The 19,986-nt window shown below is 43.1% G+C and overlaps 1 protein-coding gene and 1 long non-coding RNA gene across 7 annotated transcripts in view; one reads left to right on the top strand and one right to left on the bottom strand.

Moving 5' to 3' along the window:
* LOC122486695 (zinc finger protein 474) overlaps positions 1-19,986 on the bottom strand; it is a 60,835-nt gene that overhangs the window by 12,621 nt on the left and 28,228 nt on the right. Inside the window, exon 1 of one of the 6 annotated variants that reach the window (XM_043586195.1) lies at positions 12,416-12,545. The exons of 3 other annotated variants lie outside the window; for them this stretch is intronic. In XM_043586195.1, the coding sequence (XP_043442130.1) occupies positions 12,416-12,448 (33 nt within the window). In that variant the 5' untranslated portion in view covers positions 12,449-12,545. Of the gene's footprint in view, positions 1-12,415; positions 12,546-19,986 lie in introns of those variants that run through there. 2 more of the 6 variants (XM_043586187.1, XM_043586212.1) reach the window with 2 other exon arrangements.
* On the top strand, positions 11,509-14,808 carry LOC122486724. The gene is made up of 2 exons (XR_006298212.1): positions 11,509-11,886; positions 14,363-14,808. It is a non-coding gene; the product is annotated as an uncharacterized LOC122486724 (long non-coding RNA).

Genomic DNA, 19,986 nt, shown 5'->3' with positions numbered 1-19,986 from the left:
AATAGAAATAGTTCCAGTGATCCTAGATTAGGATATCGATTTCAGTAGCTTCAGACAGCTCTCAGCGACCTCCCTGACAAGCTGAGGCTGAGAGGAAACCCCAGTGACCCTCACTGGTAGGGGTATAAGCCATGGAGCTTATAGAAGGAGGTATAACACCTGGTGTAAGGGGAAAACTATCCCTAACACGGTGTTGTTGCAAGAATCTTAACGAAAGAGATACTGAAAAGTAAAACCAAAGTTATTACTAGCAGTTTTACTAAAGATCAGAAACACTCTACATTTGGGCTTTTCTTATATTAATCCCATAATGAAAACTAAGTGGTAATAATGTGAGATTACAGTTGTGTGACATTATTTCTAGGAGATTTAGGGGAACACAAGCCAACGATGTAGCTTTTTGGAGATTTGTGATGAAATTGAAATTAGTAGCATTTGATGGGCAAGAGAAATTAGTAATATCTGATTTTTATGGTCCTCTTTCCAGACAATGCATAGGTATACAGAATTATGCATATGATTTAAAATTTTTTTTCAACGTTTTTTATTTATTTTTGGGACAGAGAGAGACAGAGCATGAACGGGGGAGGGGCAGAGAGAGAGGGAGACACAGAATCGGAAACAGGCTCCAGGCTCTGAGCCATCAGCCCAGAGCCTGACGCGGGGCTCGAACTCACGGACCGCGAGATGGTGACCTGGCTGAAGTCGGACGCTTAACCGACTGCGCCACCCAGGCGCCCCTATGGATATGATTTTAAATGAATGCTGGACTCCCTAAAAGCTGCCCATTAACCCCGGGCAGTGAGCTGTTGGATCTTCAGTCAGAGCCAAACCTTTTTTTTCCCCCAAATAGATGCTCTTTTGTGTAAGGATCCATTTGGCACCATTTAAATGCCTCAAAAAAGTGCTGAGTTGAAGCAAGAACTTAGGAAATACACCCCCTCTGGCTTTAGAGTGATCTTAAGCTCTGCTCTACCTGAAATAGTCAGTATGATACCTCCTGTTTTGACTAAGTGTTAATAATAGGGCCTTCTTGTATTCTCTAAGGTGTCCCTGTTTAATTAACAAATTATACAATCACGCTACTTCTGATACCTTCTGGAAAACATTATTTAATAAAATATAAGCAATCAAGGGGTGCCTGGGTGGCTCGGTGGGTTGAGTGTCTGACTTGATTTTGGCTCAGGTCATGATCTCATGGTTTGTGACTTTGAGTCCCCTGTCAGGCTCTGTGCTGACAGCTTGGAGCCTGCTTGGGATTCTCTCTCCCTCCCCCCCCCTCTCTCTCTGATCCTTCCCCACTCACACTCGTGTACTCTGTCTCTCAAAAATAAATAGACTTTAAAGAAGAGTAAAATAAAAGAACATACAAGCAAACAAGAGATGACACAACCAGAAAAGCTCCAAAATACTGCCACCATGACTCTAAGACTGGCAATGGATCCAGTAAAGCATAGAATGAAAGCAAGATGACCCTAGAAATTGTGGGTTTGAGACAGTATAAAAAGAGCGTATCTTGACATATGAAAATACTTTACCAAAACTTGTCAACAGAAGGAGAGGGGCAAAGGTGTCAGTGATGCTAAATTCTTTACTGTCGTGGCAAACAGTCACGTAAAATAGTATAAAATTAGGACGTGGAGCTGACTTGTTTTCAAATCTTTTGATATCTTGGTTTTGTGACTGTAACGGATCCTTTAAAAATGAATATTCTTTAGTGAAGAAATTCTTTTCTAAAGTTCAACAATGCCATCACTTTCCCTTTGTTTTCTTTTGTCAAATTCAAGTAAAATCAACTACAGTATTTGTTTTTGCCTTTATAATATCTGTATGAATAACTTGGATGTGACGATCTTAGTCCCATGAAAACATCTGCATCCGTATTTATTTATATATGCTGTGCACAGAGAAGGGTGTCTGGAATGATAGTCACTTAGGTCAAGCACAAAGGGGCTTGGGTTAATTTTTATGCCAATCTTTATACTTTCCTAATGGCTTGAGTTTTTATAATGCACTTGTGTCATTTTTATAAGAATAATAAAATAATAAAAAGAATGTCAACTCCAGGGTCAAAGCTTAAGTTGGGATTAGGTAATAAAATCAGTCCTAAAAGGAAAAATCAAGCGGAGCTCAAATTACTTTCTGAAAATTCCTTAAGTAACCGATAAAAAATGAGAATCAAGGCTGTGTATAGAATACAGTCTCGTATTGTAACCAATTAGTAATTGGAACTAGAACTAATGTTACAAATGAATACAGTTTTGCAAAGTATAAGATGAAAGTATAACACAAAATGAAAATATTTACAGTATCTTTAGTTGCGTTATTCCAAGAATACCATTTTATTTTGTCAACTGTTTGTAGCTGAACGTATATCAGTTACATGCTTATATGATGCAACTTAACTGAAGCCCTTGACTTCTGCTCCATTATTTAAAAAAACAGTAAAAAAATAAAAATAAAAAAGGCCTGGAAAAAAATTCTGAAGCCAAGATTTAGCATGAATTTGTTTCCATTTTAAGGTAATCTAACTATATTTTCCAGATATTTTAATGTAATTCAGGCTCATGTCCCTGCCTTGGTTGCATTAGCCAAAATACGAATTCAGAAAGAACTAAATGGGACCATATGGTATTAGCCATCTTATGCTGAGAAGCATCAGCGAAAGAGATAATTTGGGGGACAAATGGAGTGAACCATCTCCTGGGTCCTGTGTTGCCCATTTGTGACTGGACTAGGAAATCAACTTATAATTTTTGGCCTCCCACCTGCCCCCTCTGTTCTCTGCACTTGACTATGTATGTTTTGTGCAGACTTAGCCTGTCTGATGTGGTATCAGGAATTTCTGTGGTTCTCCATGGTACAGAATAAAGGCCAGACACTGAATGTTGACCTCATTCATGCCAACCTTAGCCCCGTGAAACAGGTCCCTAGCCCCACGAAACTTGGCCCCAGTCCCCAAGCCAGAGCCCACAATCCTCAACTTTGCTACCTCCATGACTTTGTTTATCTGCTTCTTCCAGCAATAACTCTTTAAACTGAGGACAGCATCTTCCCCATGCTGGAGGTCATTGGGCACACCAAGCCTTAGCTTTCCTTAGTAATGGAGAACAACATAGCAAGTACTCGTTCAATTCGAAGGCAAAATTTGTAAGTACCGTGATAGACGGAGACCCACAGCGGCCTGCTGTAGGGAGGCAAGGAAGAATTTTGACCAAAAGTCAGTCAAATGGGCTGTGGAACAGGTAGAAAGGAATATGACCTATTCAAGTGTTCAATATTACTGTAGTAAGTTGAGAGGAACGCGTTGAAGTCGATCACAAAGACTGGTTAGAGAAACTATGCGAGGAGCAGTCTGTTCAATACAGGTGGGCAGTCCTTGAGAACGCAACGGTTGGCTCTTCAAAGTGTGTTGACACCTTCCCACCTTGGCCCTGACCCCAGACTTCCTGTCATTAGAAGCTGGCCATGCCTCAGATGCTGGGTAGTGATATGCCAGCAGGGTAGTGATACTGGCAGCCAGTACCTTCTCTGCCCGCAGAACTGTATCAGCCACAGCTAAGGCACTGGGTTGTGAGGGGCGTCAGGCAGAGAGAGGGCGATGAAAAAAGTAATGAGACATGTCTTGATCAGAGTGAGACCTGAGTGTGGGGTGAGGACCTTATACCTTGGAGACGGAATCAGATCCAGGAATGGGCCAGATGGGACACTTCATAATTTTCCTGTATTAAAACATCTTGATCTCTTTCTTGTGGAAGAAATACAAACTGGTTCTGCTTGCACTGAAGGAAACAGGACTCTTCAGTGATAATAAAAACAGTAACGCACCTGGAAACACCCATGAATAGATAAAGCATAATACTGCCATTCAACGGACTATTACTCAGCAAAAAAAAAAAAGTGGGGCATATGGGTGGCTCAGTCAGTTAGGCATCTGAGGGGGTGTAGTTCAGTGGTAGAGCATTTGACTGCAGTTAGGCATCTGACTTCGGCTCAGGTCATGATCTCATGGTTTGTGAGTTCGAGCCCCCTGTTAGGCTCTGTGCTCACAGCTCAGAGCCTGGAGCGTGCTTTGGATTCTGTGTCTCCCTCTCTCTCTGCCCCACCCCCAGTCGTACTCTCTTTCTTTCTCTCTCTCTCAAAAATAAATAAACTCTAAAAAAAAAAAAAAGTACTACCACTGCTTGTGCCAACATGGATAACACACAGAATCATTATGCTGAACGAAGCCAAACACAAAAACGTCCATTACTGCCTGCTTCCAGTGGTAGAAAATCCTCACTAGGCTGTAGGGCTTAAAAATCAAATCAGGGGTTGCCTGGAGGGGGAAGGAAGAATAAGGGGTATAGGGAATCTGTGGGGGTTCTGTATCTGTTTTTAAGTTTATTTATTTATTTTTGAGAGAGAGAGAAAGCATGAGCTAGTAGAGGGGCAGCGGCCAGAGGGAGAAGAAGAGAGAAGATCCCAAGCAGGCTCCACACCGTCAGCACAGAGCCCGATGCGGGTCTCAAACCCACAAACAGCAAGATCATGACCTGGGCTGAAAATCAGGAGTCAGATGTTCAACTGACTGAGCCACCCAGGCACCCCAAAGATCTTCTTCCTTTATCTTGATTATGGTGGTGATGTAACAGGTATATAAAACTGTGAAAACTCACTGAATCTCACATATTTAATGAACGTGGTTTCTTGTTTGCCTATCATTCCTCAGCATAGCCGGTTAAAAACCTCTCACACAGACCTAGTTTAGGCGAGTATTTTGCATTGCCGAGCTCATGGCATGCAGTCGGTTCCAAGTCAGCAGTACACATTGTCAGAGGAAATTGCAGAATCAAATAATAGATTTTACAGTGACTTGTGCCAGGCACTAGAGACTATTGTTAAGTCATCTAGATTCTAAACCCTTTAATTTGTCTCCTGAGAAATTCCTGAAAAAAGAAAAAAATAAACACCATTGAAGAAAATGGGAAAAAGAAAAAGGGACTGGAGAGAATTTCAAACTGTTTCACTGAGTTTTGTTTTTTTTTTTCCAGGACATCAAAATTTTTTTTTTTTGCCAGAGACAATGCACCAGGTGGCAACCCCATTCACATACAATTTCATCCAGAGAAGTCCAATTCTAGATTGCCAGGCCCTAGCCCTGGGGCACAGATGAATAGTTTGAAAGCCAAGGCTATCCCTCTGTGCCCATGTGCATGGCATCTGGTCTGTTTGAAACATTACTGACACCAGTTTCTCATCTTTCGGCGAGAGGAACTTCAAAGTCCTTTAGTATGTGAGTGAGGGTGTGTGTGTGTGTGTGTGTGTGTGTGAACCTGTGCACAAAAGACACAGGTCAGGTCAGTCACTTGCCTCAGTTGATGTCAGGGATATCGAAAGTTTCCCTTTGCCTCACACTATCTCATTCCTTTACATTTTCCTTGGCTTTGGCTTTGCCTCCCCTCCAACCTACAGTTATCTTCTTTAAGCTCATTCCCCTCAAGAGGAAAGAGAGAGAGTGTGTGCTGAGACCTTTGGTTCTAGAAGGGTCACAAGTACAATTAGTGATCTGCTACCAGTGAGCAGAAGCAGCCTCCCACATTTGCGCACTGGGAAGCAGCAGTTTGCTGGGTTTATCTGCTGTCATGGAAGCAGTTGGCCTATTCCTTTTGAGAAGGGCATTTCATTGGGGCTGTGTCAAAGCAACAATATCAAAATGTAAAAGATGTCTTTTTATTACCAAATATGTATGTAAATGAAATGCCTGCCTTTTTCCTCCAAGTGACATGCTTCACACACTACTTGGAAATGAAACCAAAAATGCAGAAAGTGTAATTGTCCTTTTTTTTTAAGGGTGCATCATAACATCCCTACATCAAAACAGCCATATATCTTGGGCTCATTTGGGGACTTCCATTAACCCCAGTGGAGTCAGAAAGGAATCAAGGAAGCCAGGGATGAGAACATCTTGAAAAAAGAAACCATCCCTGTTGGTCTAAACCATGACTTTGATGAGTACAGTAGAAAAAGGTGCCCCCCGCCCCGGGATGAGCACTGGGTGTTGTATGGAAACCAATTTGACAATAAATTTCATATTAAAAAAAAGAAAAGAAAAGAAAAAGGTGCCCGAGCTTAAGATGCTTTCAACCCATCTAGTTGTGATCATTAATCTCTAATGATTTTTGTAAAGATGCAAAATTAAAAAGTGATGGCCATGAGAGGGATACACATGATAATCCTTCCCATCTCAGGACTTGGCCTTGGGCCTTTCTCAGGTCCCACATATAGATCAACAATATGTTGATGCATACTGTATGTCTCAGAGTGTGACTGGTAACGAGCACAGTATGGCCAGTCCATAAGTATCTGCATTGAATCAGATTGTTTCCAACTTCACAAACCCAGTAAAGCAATACAGTTCTAAATGTTGATACTGGCACCAGGGTGGCGCAGTAGGTTAAGTGTCCGACTTCGGCTCAAGTCATGATCTCACGGCTTTTGAGTTTGAGCCCCACACTGGGCTCCGCGTACTGACAGCTCAGAGCCTGGAGCCTGCTTCGGATTCTGTGTCTCCCTCTCTCTCTGCCCCTCCCCTGCTTGCTCTCTCTCTCTCTCTCTCTCTCTCTCTCAAATATAAACATTAAAAAATTTAAAAAAATATATTGATACTGAAGTTGCGTTGTGAGCGGGAAGAACGTAGCCACACCTACTAAAAGCACAGCTTGGGCTTCTGGAAGGTTGAGACCTACCCTAAGTGGAAATACATCTGGAGGAATGGGCTGTCTGTCAGGAGGTGATTCAGTGTAGCCCAGATGTTGTTGCTCAGGAAGAATCTTCCGGTTACAGGCCATGTGCCAGGCACCATGCTAGGTACAGAACTTGGGATGAGTTGGGATGATCATACTTAACTCCCCACCTTTATTTGGGAAATATTTTTTTCACTTTTTCCAAAGCTCTTTCTCTGGTAAAGTAGGTCAGGTGGACAGATCCCTATGTGGCACGCACAGAGCCCACACCGTGTGGGGTTAGTCAAGACGCAGGGACAGGGTGACGAAGGTACCCACTGAGTGGAGGAAGCACTTCTTAACCTCTCCACCCACTGATATATATAAACTCAAACTGTAAGTTCTGAAAACTACACTCCAGATTGGGGAATCTCTCTAGGATCCTGAGCTTTTTGTGGCCCTGTAAAATTCTTGGATGGATTGGTTCCTGGATGTTTGACCCACACGAATGGCCTCATTGTTCTGGGGATTCCCACAGGTGACCCAAATAGATGTTGGTGGCTGGGGTGAGTTACCCTGTGCTCAGGCATGGAGTGTGGGTGCCAGGGGTCCATGCACACAACTGTCACACAACTATGTGCGGCTCTTCATGGGTCTTTCACGACTCACTCTGTCCCCATTATAGCATCTCACCCAGACTGCCCCCCAGAACTACCTCCCTGCTGCCTCAGACTCGGGATCTCAGACTGTAAACTGTTGGACCAATGACCACGCCACCCAAGACACAGGCATGTTCTACTTGACCAGCACAATGTTCTCAAAAGTTTTAAATGTGACATCTTTAGGTGGGACTTTGTGTACATAATGCCACAGACTCTCCCGCTCCCCATTGCCCTAAAGGCAGCCTGGCCATCCCTGAAAGCACCAGAGCTTATGGCTCTGAGGAGCTATTTCCTGCACACTCTCCGCAGTAAGAGGTATTTGCCTTATATCTCATTTCTAAGAAATCAGCTGTACTGGTGGCTAATTGACATTAATGTGCCAGGGGCTGAAGAGGGTTTGTGAACAATCTAGAAAACGTTTGCCTTTTAGCTGGGATGTCCTGCAGAGTCAGTGCTTTGAGTCAAAGGAGTGAATCTCAGACTGTGGAATTAAAAACTTGTCAGGGGGCGCCCGGGTGGCCCAGTCGGTCGAGAATCTGACTCCTGGTTTCACCTCAGGTCATGATCTCACAGTTTGTGAGTACGAGCCGCGCATCAGCCCTTTCCCCACTTGCTCTCGCTCAAAAAAAAGTAAACATTAAAAGAAAAATAAAAACTCGCCAGGTATCATAGAGGTGTTTTAGAAAAAGGGGGTACAGTGACAATGAACAGATGGTCATACTCAAAATTCCCTGCTTTCTTTGAATATAAGCGCTGAGTCAAATACAATGGAACTTGGTGACGGGAGTCTTGAAGTACGCCGTTAGGTCTTAAGAAGCTCCAATTTTAAGAGGTGAGCCTGGTGTCCAAGGCTGCATGGTAACCGTGGGCACAGTAACTGTGCTGGGGGCACACTCCTGATGGCTGGCTGCCAAAACAAGGGTCTGAGGGACTGTGCAGCTCTTTGGATGGCTATCATTCCATTGACAGTGTTCCTCTCTCTGCATGACAAAATTCAACATAAAGAAGTTGGGGCTTTGCTGCTGTTTTAAATTTTCCACACTCCTGATTCCTTCCATTAGGGCCAAATAATTGAAATGTCTGTGGTAAGTGCACAAGGCATATCACAGAAGGCAGAAAGTTTGGATGGGAAAATAAGAGGGAAAGCTTTTCTCCTCTGTACTTGAGGAGAAAAGAAGAAAATCTCTTTTAGAAATCCTTGTGAGTATCCCAGGGGCACCTGGGTGGCTCAGTTGGTTGAGGGTCTGAATTTGACTCAGGTCATGTCAGGTCATGATCTCACTTCTAAGGAGTCCAAGCCCCACATTGGGCTCTCTGCTGACAGCTCAGAGCCTGGAGTCTACTTCAGATTCTGTGTCTTCTTCTCTCTCTCTCTGACCCTCCCCTACTCATGCTCTGTCTGTTTGTCTCTCTCTCAAAAATACACAAACAGCAAAAAAAAAACAAACGAACAAACATTAAACAAAAGAGAAATCTCTGTGAATATTCCAGTATCGGAAATATCTGACCAAGTAGCAGCTAATAATTACCCAGCACTTTTAAGCGCCAAGATTTGTACTAACCACTTAACATGCTTTAACGGGCAAGAATTGTCATTATAATCCTCTGGGCAAGACTCAGTGCCCTCATTTTGCAAACCAGGAAACTGAGGCGCAGAGCATTTAGGCAAGTAGTAAAGCTTGTTTTCACTGAGACAGTAGGTCTTCCGCCACGGCCACTATGTAGGGGCAGGAAGGAACTGACTGGGAATGATTTGTTAGACACCATCGCAGGTCCTTGGCAAAAGATCTTTCATTTTAACCCCTCACAGAGGAGGGACTAAGGCTGAGGAAGTTTAGTAATGTGCTCAAAGATTTGTGATTTTCTTGCTCACCTATCATCTGATTCCAGATGTGATTCCAGCTGCTTCTAGAAACACGGTGGAGGTGAGGACACCAATGGTCAGAGGACACCAATGGTCAACGGACATGGAGAATGTCCACAGAGTCAGTCATTGGGTAAGATTTGAGAGAAACCAGCAAAATTCCTAGGTCTGTTCTCTTGACTACCTCAAATGTTCATTCCCTTGGGATGAACAGTGCCTTCCCAGCAAATCCTATTTCAAAATGCAAACAGTCCCCTGGAGGAGATTTTCCTGGGAAGGATCTTATCAGAATCTCCCAACCCTCTTCCAACAATATCAAGAGGTGGGGGGGGGGGGGGTTTACTAGCGACTAGGCGGGAGGGTGCACAAGGTGCTAAAAAGGAAAACAAGATCAGAATATGAGACCAGGTCACCAGAGACTCGTTTCCCAAAGTCAGAATTTTGCCTGTGGTCATTTAAAGCATAATTTCAACAAGCTTGACTAGTCTGGATGTGTATAATTAAGTTTCCATTCCCCCTAGGCACGTCATACACATGCAGACGAAGTATAAATAGCATTTTCATACATAGGAGTAACTGCGTAGCTCAATCTCAAACCTCAACAATCATAGTTTGATTGTCTAGAAACCACTGGTATTTCACATTTACTTCTGGTGTTTTCAAACAAGTCTACCCAAATGTCACATCTGGAAGGATCGTTGTTTGAAATTGAATTGTTTTTGGAAATTACTGGATGCCACGTTAAGGAATTTTCCAATCCAGCCTGTGTATTGGCCAACTATTAGAGTCTGTTACTCATGATTTGGAGTTTTGTTTTGCTCCTCGGAACGATAAGAAAGCCTTGGCCAATCATTTGGAAATGCTGTTAATATTCAAATATCTTCGTGTACCTGATTTTTAAGTAACAACTCACTGTTGGGGTGCCTGGTGGCTCAGTCAATTAAGTATCCCATTTCAGCTCAGGTTATGATCTCAACGTTCATGAGTTCGAGCCCCACATTGGGCTTTGTGTTGACAGCTCAGAGTCTGGAGCCTGCTTCTTATTCTGTGTTTCCCTCTCTCTCTGCCCCTCCCCCACTTGCTCTCTCTCTCTCTCTCTCTCTCTCAAAAAACATTAAAAAATACAAAAAAACTACTGGTATTTTGAATATATGCTTGGAATTTTAGTTACAAATGTAAGTCAAAGAACAAATTCCACATTTCAGGAATCTCTGCTCCTGAAAGGAATACAGTTTCTTGGTAGAAGGTTTTGTTTTTTGGTTTTTTTTAATTCCCACATTTGAGATAAAACTGCTTTTCTCCCTGATTCTTTAGAAGGTTAGAAGGTGAGGTGTATGATCAAGTATCTTGCCAAATTCTTGTTAAGAATGATTTTCCTGGAAGGGGCGCCTGGGTATCTCAGTAGGTTAAGTGTCCAACTCTTGATTTCAGCTCAGGTCATGATCTCATGGTTCGGGAGATTGAGTCCTATGTCAGGCTCTGCCCTGACAGCACAGAGCCTGCTTGGGATTCTCTCTCTCCCCCTCTCTCTCTGCCCATCCCCCACTCTCTCTCTCTCTCAAAATAAATAATAAATAAACATTAAAAAAAGAATGACTTTCCTTGAAGAAAATGGATGGAGGATGTCCCTGGTGTTTGGTGCTTGTGCTTCTCGTTTTGGCACGAGGCCTGACCCTTGTGGTCAGATGGCTTTCAGGTCATAGGGAAAATGAAGCCTGAAGGGAGCAATGGGGGCAAGACAGGAAAAACCCACAAACTAAGAAAGCCACTCAGTTTTTCCAGCATCTACAGTTAGAGAGAAAAGGAAGCCAAGCATAGATACTATTTGACCTGGTATTCAGAAGTGGGGTTTTTTCCAATGGCTGATTGGTCTTCAGCTTATATGCTAAAGGGCCCCCAGCTCTGAGGGAGGGCCAAAGAAGAACATTAGAATATTGATGTATTGAAATATTGGAAACTTATTGAATTCCTGGGTGTATTAGGCCCTTCCTCAATTCGTAGGACATTTCTTCACATAAGACAACCTCGTAGAGGTAAAAATTTGAGAGAGAAATGAACATAAGCAAGAGGTGAATTACAAAATATAAAGGGAAAGCAAGAGATAGAGTCCTATGGTGCACCTGGGTGGCTCAGTCAGTTAAGCGTCTGACTTTGGCTCAGGTCATGATCTCATAGTGCATGAATTCTAGCCCCACCTCAGGCTCTGTGCTGACATCTCAGAGCCTGAAGCCTGCTTCGGATTCTGCATCTCCCTCTCTCCCTGTCCCTCCCCCACTCACACACTGTCTCTCTTTCTCCCCCTCAAAAAATAAATAAACATTAAAAAAAAGAGAGAGACAGAGAGAGTCCTAAGTCAGACCCTCTTGAAACTCCACCTATTCAGAAGTCTCAACCGTATGACGCTTAGCAGTAAGATTCTGTTCACAGGACAATCGCCTCTGTTTCAATAATGACTTCTTCCAGGTTGTATTGGACTGCCTGAGTGAAGTTCTAAGAATCTTGGGAAAGTTCCTAGTTGTTGAGCTTAGAATTTGGATTTCTAAGCACTACGTACATCCATCCTGTCATTACGCAGAGACTTACAAAGTATTTACGACTAGAAACTATGGGTGTCTGTTTGGAGCTGGAAGCAGAGAGATGGGAGCAAGAGGTAGAAGTAAGCATATGAAGATGTACAAAATTATTTAAGTTGGATTAATTCTTTTAGACTGTGGCATGTTGTAGCTTTGTTCATTTTTAGGCCTACGTAACATTAGAATTTCTCATGTGTGATACTCTCCTCTCACAGACTTTACAGTTAATATTTTTGTTTCTAGAGGAGCAGAAAGCCACATACTGGGACACCAAACGCAGTGACTATCTAATTTTGTTTTGGTCTTTGGGCTGCAGGAGAGGTAGCTCTGTCGTGGTCTCTCCCATCACGTATATAATTGTAATTTGAAGCTTATCTTAAAAAATAGTTATGTTAGCCTGTAATTTGTACAGATGAGCATGGCTCTTCACATTTTTGTATTAGGAAGTGATACATCAATTTTACCAGTGGTGCTGTGGCTTAAAAATTTGTCACTTTCCCCTCACCCCCCCACTCAATACACACATAGTCCACCCATGCAGTATACACACACAAAGATTCATGAGGCTTGGTTTCTAGAACCAAGAGGGCAGAAGAAGACTGGTCTGGTTACCTTACAGTTGCGCTTTGTACACCTGAGAGCCATGGGATCCTAGAGTGGTTCTCCGATATGCAGGCATGGTTGGCACCAAGAAAAGATGAAGAAATGGCACATGGGGGGTTGGACATCAGTAGTCCAGCTGTGAACATCATCAGAGGGCAGTTTGTGAGGTCAACACTGGATTTCGTGACATCAGTACAGCTGAGGAGGTGAACTAGGGCCGCTGGAAAGGCTCAGAAGGGTACTAATCCCCAGAAGGATCCCACTGAATGTTTTATCTACTGCCTGTCAAGACTTCCAAGTCATTCTTGTGTTTGGGAATCATAGAGGCAAATGGTGCCAGGAGCCTTAGTCTTTTTAAAAAACAAATTTTCAGTTGATTTACTTTTGAGAGAGAGAGAGAGAGACAGAGCATGAACAGGGGAGGGGCAGGGAGAGGGGGAGACACAGAGTACAAAGCAGTGGGCTCTGAGCTGTCAGCACAGAGCCCAATGTGGGGCTCGAACTCACAAACTTTGAGATCATGACCTGAGCCAAAGACAGATGCTCTACTGAATGAGCCACCCAGGTGCCCCTCCAGGAGCCTTAGTCTTGATTTTAGAAACTCAGTCTAGCTCAAGGCATGAAGAGACAAAGGACTAAGCAGACTCTTCAAATTAACCTTTTTCTCCCTATGCCTTGCTTTCCTATCTGATAGACTTGATTAGCTTGGCTGGTACTTCTTAAAAAAAAAAAAAAAAAAAGTATGAGATATAAGTGAACAGACTGTAGTTACCTCAGTTTTCCACCAGCAGTCTACACACTTGCTTTATCCACATTCAACCTCCTTCGGACATTCACACGTACCTCCTCCTGAAACCCTGCCCTCCCAGTGGGCGCTGGGATCCCACCCACTGCTGTGGGTTTCTCCTCCAGGCTTCCTACTCGTCCCTGTCCCCTCTCCTGTTTCTTCAGCCTCCCTCGCTCCATGGGATCATAATCCTAAACATTCAAATATGGTCTGGACACTTTCATCTTTAAGGAAACCTCTCTTAGCCCAACATCTCTATTTCTACTCCATGCATTATTTCTCTCCTGGTCTTCAGAGCCAAACTTCTCAACACACATCCTGCTGTTACTGGTTCTAGGTGGTTTTGCCTTCAACACCTTTGGCAAGCATGTTTGCTATGTGGCTAACTGGCCACTAGGCAATCTCACCTTAAAAGATAAAATAACAAAAAATACAAGATGGACAGTAAAAAGGGCATGAGGAAACATAAAAACATAATTAAATTATTAATTTCTTTCTTCATTAAGAGAGGTAACAGTTTGGGGCCCCTGGTTGCCTCAGTCTGTTAAACATCTGACTCTTGATGTCAGCTTAGATCATGATGTCACACTTGGTGAGTTCGAGCCCTACATCTTGGGATTCTGTCTCTCTCTTCCTCTCCCTCTGCTCCTCCCTCACTCATGCTCTCTCTCTCAAAATAAATAAACTAAATAAACTTAGAAAAAAGAGACGTATCAGTTTTCCAAATACTAGAATGCATATTTGAAAGTGAGCTTTGCACTGCATTGTGAAAGCCTTCTACTCTGTTCATTCTTGGCGTATTGTCACATGTCCGTTGATAGACGTTCCAAAGTTCTATGGGAAATGTGTAAGAAATGCTAATGCTGTAATTCATTTGTTAGTGGGCTTTGTTACCAATGTCACTGTTATCATTTTCTCGTGTGGTATAGTATAGTATAGTATGCAATCCGCCTTCACACTCTCTTTTTTCCCCCTTCAAGTAAGTTTTATCAGTCTATTTTCTTTCAAGTCTACATATGATGTTGTTGTTCCCTATTCTAAGACAACATCTATTCGTCAGTGTATAGAGCTTTATGGGGACTAGCTAAGATTTATGTAATATAAAATTTGGAACTTTGTCAATGGAGAAATGAAACCAAACTGTCAACCAGTTATTTTATCTTTTACAGCCAAATTGCCGTACAGCCAATTAGTTACGCGGTGAAAACGTTTGCAGCGAAATGCTTTGGGACAGTGATGTCTGTGGTGGAGATGGTCACAGGAGAAACACCAGACATGATCTTCATCATCCACACACTCTGGAATCCTCACCACTACTCCGGATATGTTCTTTCCAAGGTTATAAGACTCAGTCCACACTGCCAAATTGAATAGTTATTTTTTGGCCCTCATCCTGCTCCACCTTTCAGCATCCCGCCCTGTTCTCCACACGCTTGTTCGTGACATTTTCTGTAGTGTCTCCAGCCTCTCATTCTCCAGTTCCTTTTCCTTTAGTGCCTCAATGATTTAATGCCTCAGGGCTCGGCCTGGCATCTCCTTTCCCAACTCTCTGTTCATTCCTATGACCTTAAATATACATTAAAAATGCACAAATATATATCCCAGTCCAACCTTCTCTTTTGAGATCCTGACTTCTATATTCAGCCTGACTTACCCACTTAGATATGTCACAAGCACTTTGAATTTGCCGTGTCCAGAAAGGAACCATTGGTCTTAACTTCCAAGAGTCTACCCTGTCTCAAGTCTTCCCATCTTAGAAAATGGCACCAGAGCACTTGCCCAAGCTAGAAGTTTGGGAGCCATGCTTGACCCCTCCTCAGACCTCCACATCCCAACTACCAACAAATTCTGTGCATATACCTTATCTATGTCTTTGCTACCAAATGCCTTGGCCAAGTTTTCATCTGCTCTCAGCTGGATCCCTGCAAGAGCCGCACAACTGATGACCCATGTCTCCTGGATAGCTGCAGGGACTATGGTGTTTCTACAGCCTCATCTTATGTGCCTGTCACCGCCCTCATTGAGCTCTGACCACACTATGTTCGGCCAGAATGTCTCCTCCTCTTATTACTCCCTTCTCCTCACATCTTTCCTCCTGGCCAATTCTTTCTTACAGGTCATGTCTCAGCTGAAATGTCGCTTCCTCCCTGAGGTTTTCTCTAACCGAGATTCTGAATGTCCACCTCCGGTCATTATTCACTGGTATATCACAATTGGCAGCTGTATATTTATATTTATTTCCTATTACTTCCTCTGTAAGAATAAAAACTCCATGAGATCAAGAACTGTGTCTTTTTTATGACTAGATATTTAATACTTAGTCCAATGCCTAACAATATATATTTGCTGAATGAACACACTTCTGTCCAGTTTGTCTTACTCAGCAGTCCTAGCCTGGCACGGTAGCCACACCCAAGTTGTATCCCACACATTCCACGCCTCTTAGACTTGAAAAGATAGGGTCTTCGTAATTAGATCTGGATCTGACACCCACTACCAAACCCACTGTGTAACTTTGGTCAGGTTGTTTAACTTCAGTCTCCCCAGATAGAAGTCAGAAAATAGTATCTGTCTTATGGTTATATTGTGGAATATTAAGCTCCGATCATGAATATATAGTACTGATCATCAAAGTACTCAATAAAAAGTTGGTTTCCTTTCTTCCATGCCTTCTTATAAACTCCAAACCCAAAAGATACAAATGTGCACACTCCTTTGAGAACATGTGTCCTGCCCTTCTGAGTCTTTCTGATTATGACATTCCCACTGACAGTCTTGCCTTTAGAGAATGGGATAGTTAGTCATGGAACAGTACTTATGATATTTAAATCACATATATAATTGTAGCGCTCAATAACTGGGGTTTGTATTCTAAGGGCACTTTCTCAAATATATGTGGAGGTAACACAAAAAGAATAATATTTTTCACAGCATAGACACTGTACTTTAAAAGAAAACACCAGATGGCAGCACCAGATGCTAGAGATGGGTCTGATGGGATTTTTAGCTCAAATCTAAGCATCTCTGATGCCAAAGGTAGCTTAACACTACAGAGAGAATGATTTATAGAAATAGATGATTTCCTAAAGAAAAACATGCCTACTTTGTAATATGGTACAGGATTTTCACATCCTATGAGCAAAATTCTAAGAAAATAACTCCAAGCATTATCTACCTAATAAAAGGTAATGAGACAAAGGCTTCATTTTGGTTTGCAGTTACATTTAATAAACTGCCGATCTGTGTTCCCATTAGCCAGAAAAGGCCTGCAGTTGAAGAACAAAATACTATCAGCTTCTAGAAAAGGGCAACATTTTTTCCAAATATTAAATGCAAGCATTAAAATTTATTCATTCATATGAAAGTAAGGATCAACAATGAGCTCTATTACTGTACCCCTCAGCATCGCTTAGGAAAGTGCTTGCTAGGAGAGACAATAGACTTACTAAATAGACTAAAATTCAGTAGATTAAATGCCAATACTAACATTCAAACCGATAATCTATCTGTTTCCATCTTATGCATCCAAATTTCATCCAGGCTTCTCACCACTTTGAAAGTCCTGCTAAAGTAGATACTGTTCATGCAGGCTTTCCCCTGTTTTTGGAGGAAAGAAAGAAAGTGTGATCCTGCTCACGGTACCACGTAAACTGTGGATGCAGCAACCCCAGGTCAGTTCCACCTTTGAAATAAAAATCCCCATCAGGGTTTTATTTCTCTTACATCCTGCTTAGTCTCCTTCCCAGCTTGCCTGTGAGATCAGAAAGGGTAAATTCAGGCCTGTCTTCTGGAAGAGACAATGGACAATTCCAGCCCATACTGTGGTTTCGTGGGCGAGGCGGAGCTAAAGCAAACTGCCCATGGAAGTCTTGGAGAGGAACTCATCTCAGCGGCCTTTATTTGCGTTTAGATTTGATTGAAGGGTAACAGGAACCCCTGTGTCATAAGAGAACTGAGCCAGTCTATGTTGAAGGAACATTCCGAGCACAGGGTAATTCACTCTGCCAGAGAAACGGTCACTGTTGCCCAACTGGAACGAATGGTTTTCCCAGCACTACGATCAAGGTTCTGAAAAGATTTTTCCTCACCTGAATTCACTATGAGATTGAGCCCCCTGAGAGCCTCAGGCAAGATCTCGGATTCTGATCTGAAGTCGGCTCAAGGATTCTAGAGGAAAACGGCTTTGACTGACAAGAGAAGAAGAGAAACACACATCTGAATTGTGAAAAGAACGGGCCTGTGTCATGTCGTAGCCAAAAGTCGGCTGTCACAGGCCGATGAAATCCTGAAATCGAACAGTGCACAAAGCAGTGATCTTTATGGGAAATGGATTATGTCCCATAACATCTCAACTTTAAATGATACAAGGAAGCTGTACTATCTAAATTTTAAATGACACAGAGAAAGAAAAACAGCAATAGAACAGGATCAAATCGTAACCCAAAAAGAAAACCACACTACCCGGGAGAGGTTTCCTGTTGAAAGCACTGTGGAATGGCAAATATCTCTTCTAGGGAAGAAGTAAAGTCCAATGCTCCAAGAGATCTTACACCTCTCTGAAGCCTACCCATTTTCTCCATTTTAATTAATGCAAGCTTGCTTTAAGTCTGGCAGCTAAAGGGACCCTATGTTGGATGACCTCCCCATGCCCTCCACTAATGCCTGTGTGGTCCCCGAATGGGCCAGCACACATCTGATAGCAATGAGTGCCAGTTTTTCACTGACACGTGCCTTCTCAGGTCCGGGAGCCGGGTGGGTTACGCTGTGACAGAGCCACATCCTCCAGATGCCCTTGTTCTGACGGACTCCCCCTACTTTGATCTAAATGCACGAGTCACCGAGGGCCATCGCTGACCTCTCCTTCTGACATCTCCCCTCCAGATGACTGGGTGAGTCAGGAGGTGTCTTCCTGTGAAGCCGTGGGCCCAGGCCAGCCTCGTTTAGCAGTCGTGACTGACTGAGAACACGCTGTGCTCAGCCTGTTGGCACAGAGTATGTGTTACAACAAGCACAGGATTCCTGACCACACTCTTCCCTATCTTGAGATCTGTACTGAGACCACAGGAAGCAAATGCATACAATCAGGAAACAGGGCTGCAAATCAGAGAGCTCATGGACTTTCTGAGTTGTGGCCCTGAAACACAGATTCTTGTGTTCTCTGAATCCAGACCCCACACGTTCTGGAAGAAAAGCAACAGCTAGAAGATGGGAAAAACAGATCATGTTTATGAGACCAGCCTGCAGCCCATGCCACACTTAAAGAGCTTGGGTTTTGATTTCAGCACAGAAACTAGCCTTTCTTTCTTCAATGTTCACTGGAAAACTTGCTCGGCATCTCTTAGTCTGACCCTTTGGCTTTAGAATCATTGTCTTGGAAACTTGTAAACCAGTAAGTTTCTAATAATTTCATTTTAAACATGAAAGTTATGGAAAAGTACTAGAAGTTTGCCAATATAATGCAATAAAAAAAAAGTAAGCAAGAAAAGTTGCATTAAAAATAAAGGCTGCCTTCTCCACTCCCCCGCCCCCCAATCTTTCTGGTTGAATCCTTTACGATAGCTTGGGTAACCTCAGTTTCCCCAAACAGTCCATTTAAAGAGTCCCTGCAGGGGCACCTGGCTGGTTCAGTCAGTAAAGAATGTGACTTTTGATCTCAGGGTCATGAGTTCTAGTCCAAATCTGGGTGTGGAGCCTACTTGAAAAAGAAAAAAAAAAAGAATCCTTGCAGAGGTGGGGTGCTTTAGTACCAAGCCATGGAGAAAAAATTTTGACCACTTCCTATTTCTCATGATTTGAGATTCTGCAAGGTATGACACAGAACAGTATACCCACTCCTGGGCTTAAGGGCAGCACATGGACCATGCTGTGTGGGGGGCCACACACATTCTTCCCCAATTCCGGCTGACACTGACACTTCAGGTAAACAATACTTCACCATAGAGGTTGGGGGCCCATGGGCTCATGCTTATTCCCAGTTGCCCAAGTGGGGAGCAGAGTCTCATATCCAACCCAAATACAGCGTACAGAGCATCAATGGGAGCTAAGCCCTTCCCAGAACCATGAACCCACACCTCGTTGCTTTGGAGACTCCCCTGGAGTTAATCTCCTACATATTACAATCGTGTAAGTGTTCAAAGAAAAACATGCTGTATTTGAAGAGCACGTCTATTTCTGCAAGTGCTCCAGTGTTTAATTGTTGCTAAAGTCATTTGGGGCTTTTGACACAGATTCTATTTTAGCAAGATAAACTCAGCATAACCCCGCATTGCCAAAAATGAATTCCTAAGGTAGATGACTAAAATAAACCGGTCATAAATATGGGCTGTTGGAATGGGGATTATATCTCTGCAATGTAGACACAGCATTAATGACTCATTTTCAAATAACAGTCTCTCCCAAGGATTCTTGGGATGAGGAATCAGGGAAGAAAGACATCCATCTCTCTTTCTTTAGGCAGAGTGGAAAAGGACTATAACCCCACCAGGTGGGGATGTTCTCGCATCTACTTGGCCATCAGAGATACAGCCCCTGGGGTCGGACAGGCTGCACGGAGGCAGAAATAAGTCACGGAGGCGCCTGGGTGGCTCGGTCGGTTGAGCGTCCGACTTCGGCTCAGGTCATGATCTCACAGTCTGTGAGTTCCAGCCCCGCGTCGGGCTCTGTGCTGACCACTCAGAGCCTGGAGCCTGTTTCGGATTCTGTGTCTCCCTCTCTCTCTGCCCCTCCCCTGTTCATGCTCTGTCTCTCTCTGTCTCAAAAATAAATAAATGTTAAAAAAAATTAAAAAAAAAAA

The sequence above is a fragment of the Prionailurus bengalensis genome, chromosome A1 (assembly GCF_016509475.1).
Source record: "Prionailurus bengalensis isolate Pbe53 chromosome A1, Fcat_Pben_1.1_paternal_pri, whole genome shotgun sequence".
Lineage (NCBI taxonomy): Eukaryota > Metazoa > Chordata > Mammalia > Carnivora > Felidae > Prionailurus > Prionailurus bengalensis.
This window is presented reverse-complemented; position numbering and strand designations above follow the sequence as displayed.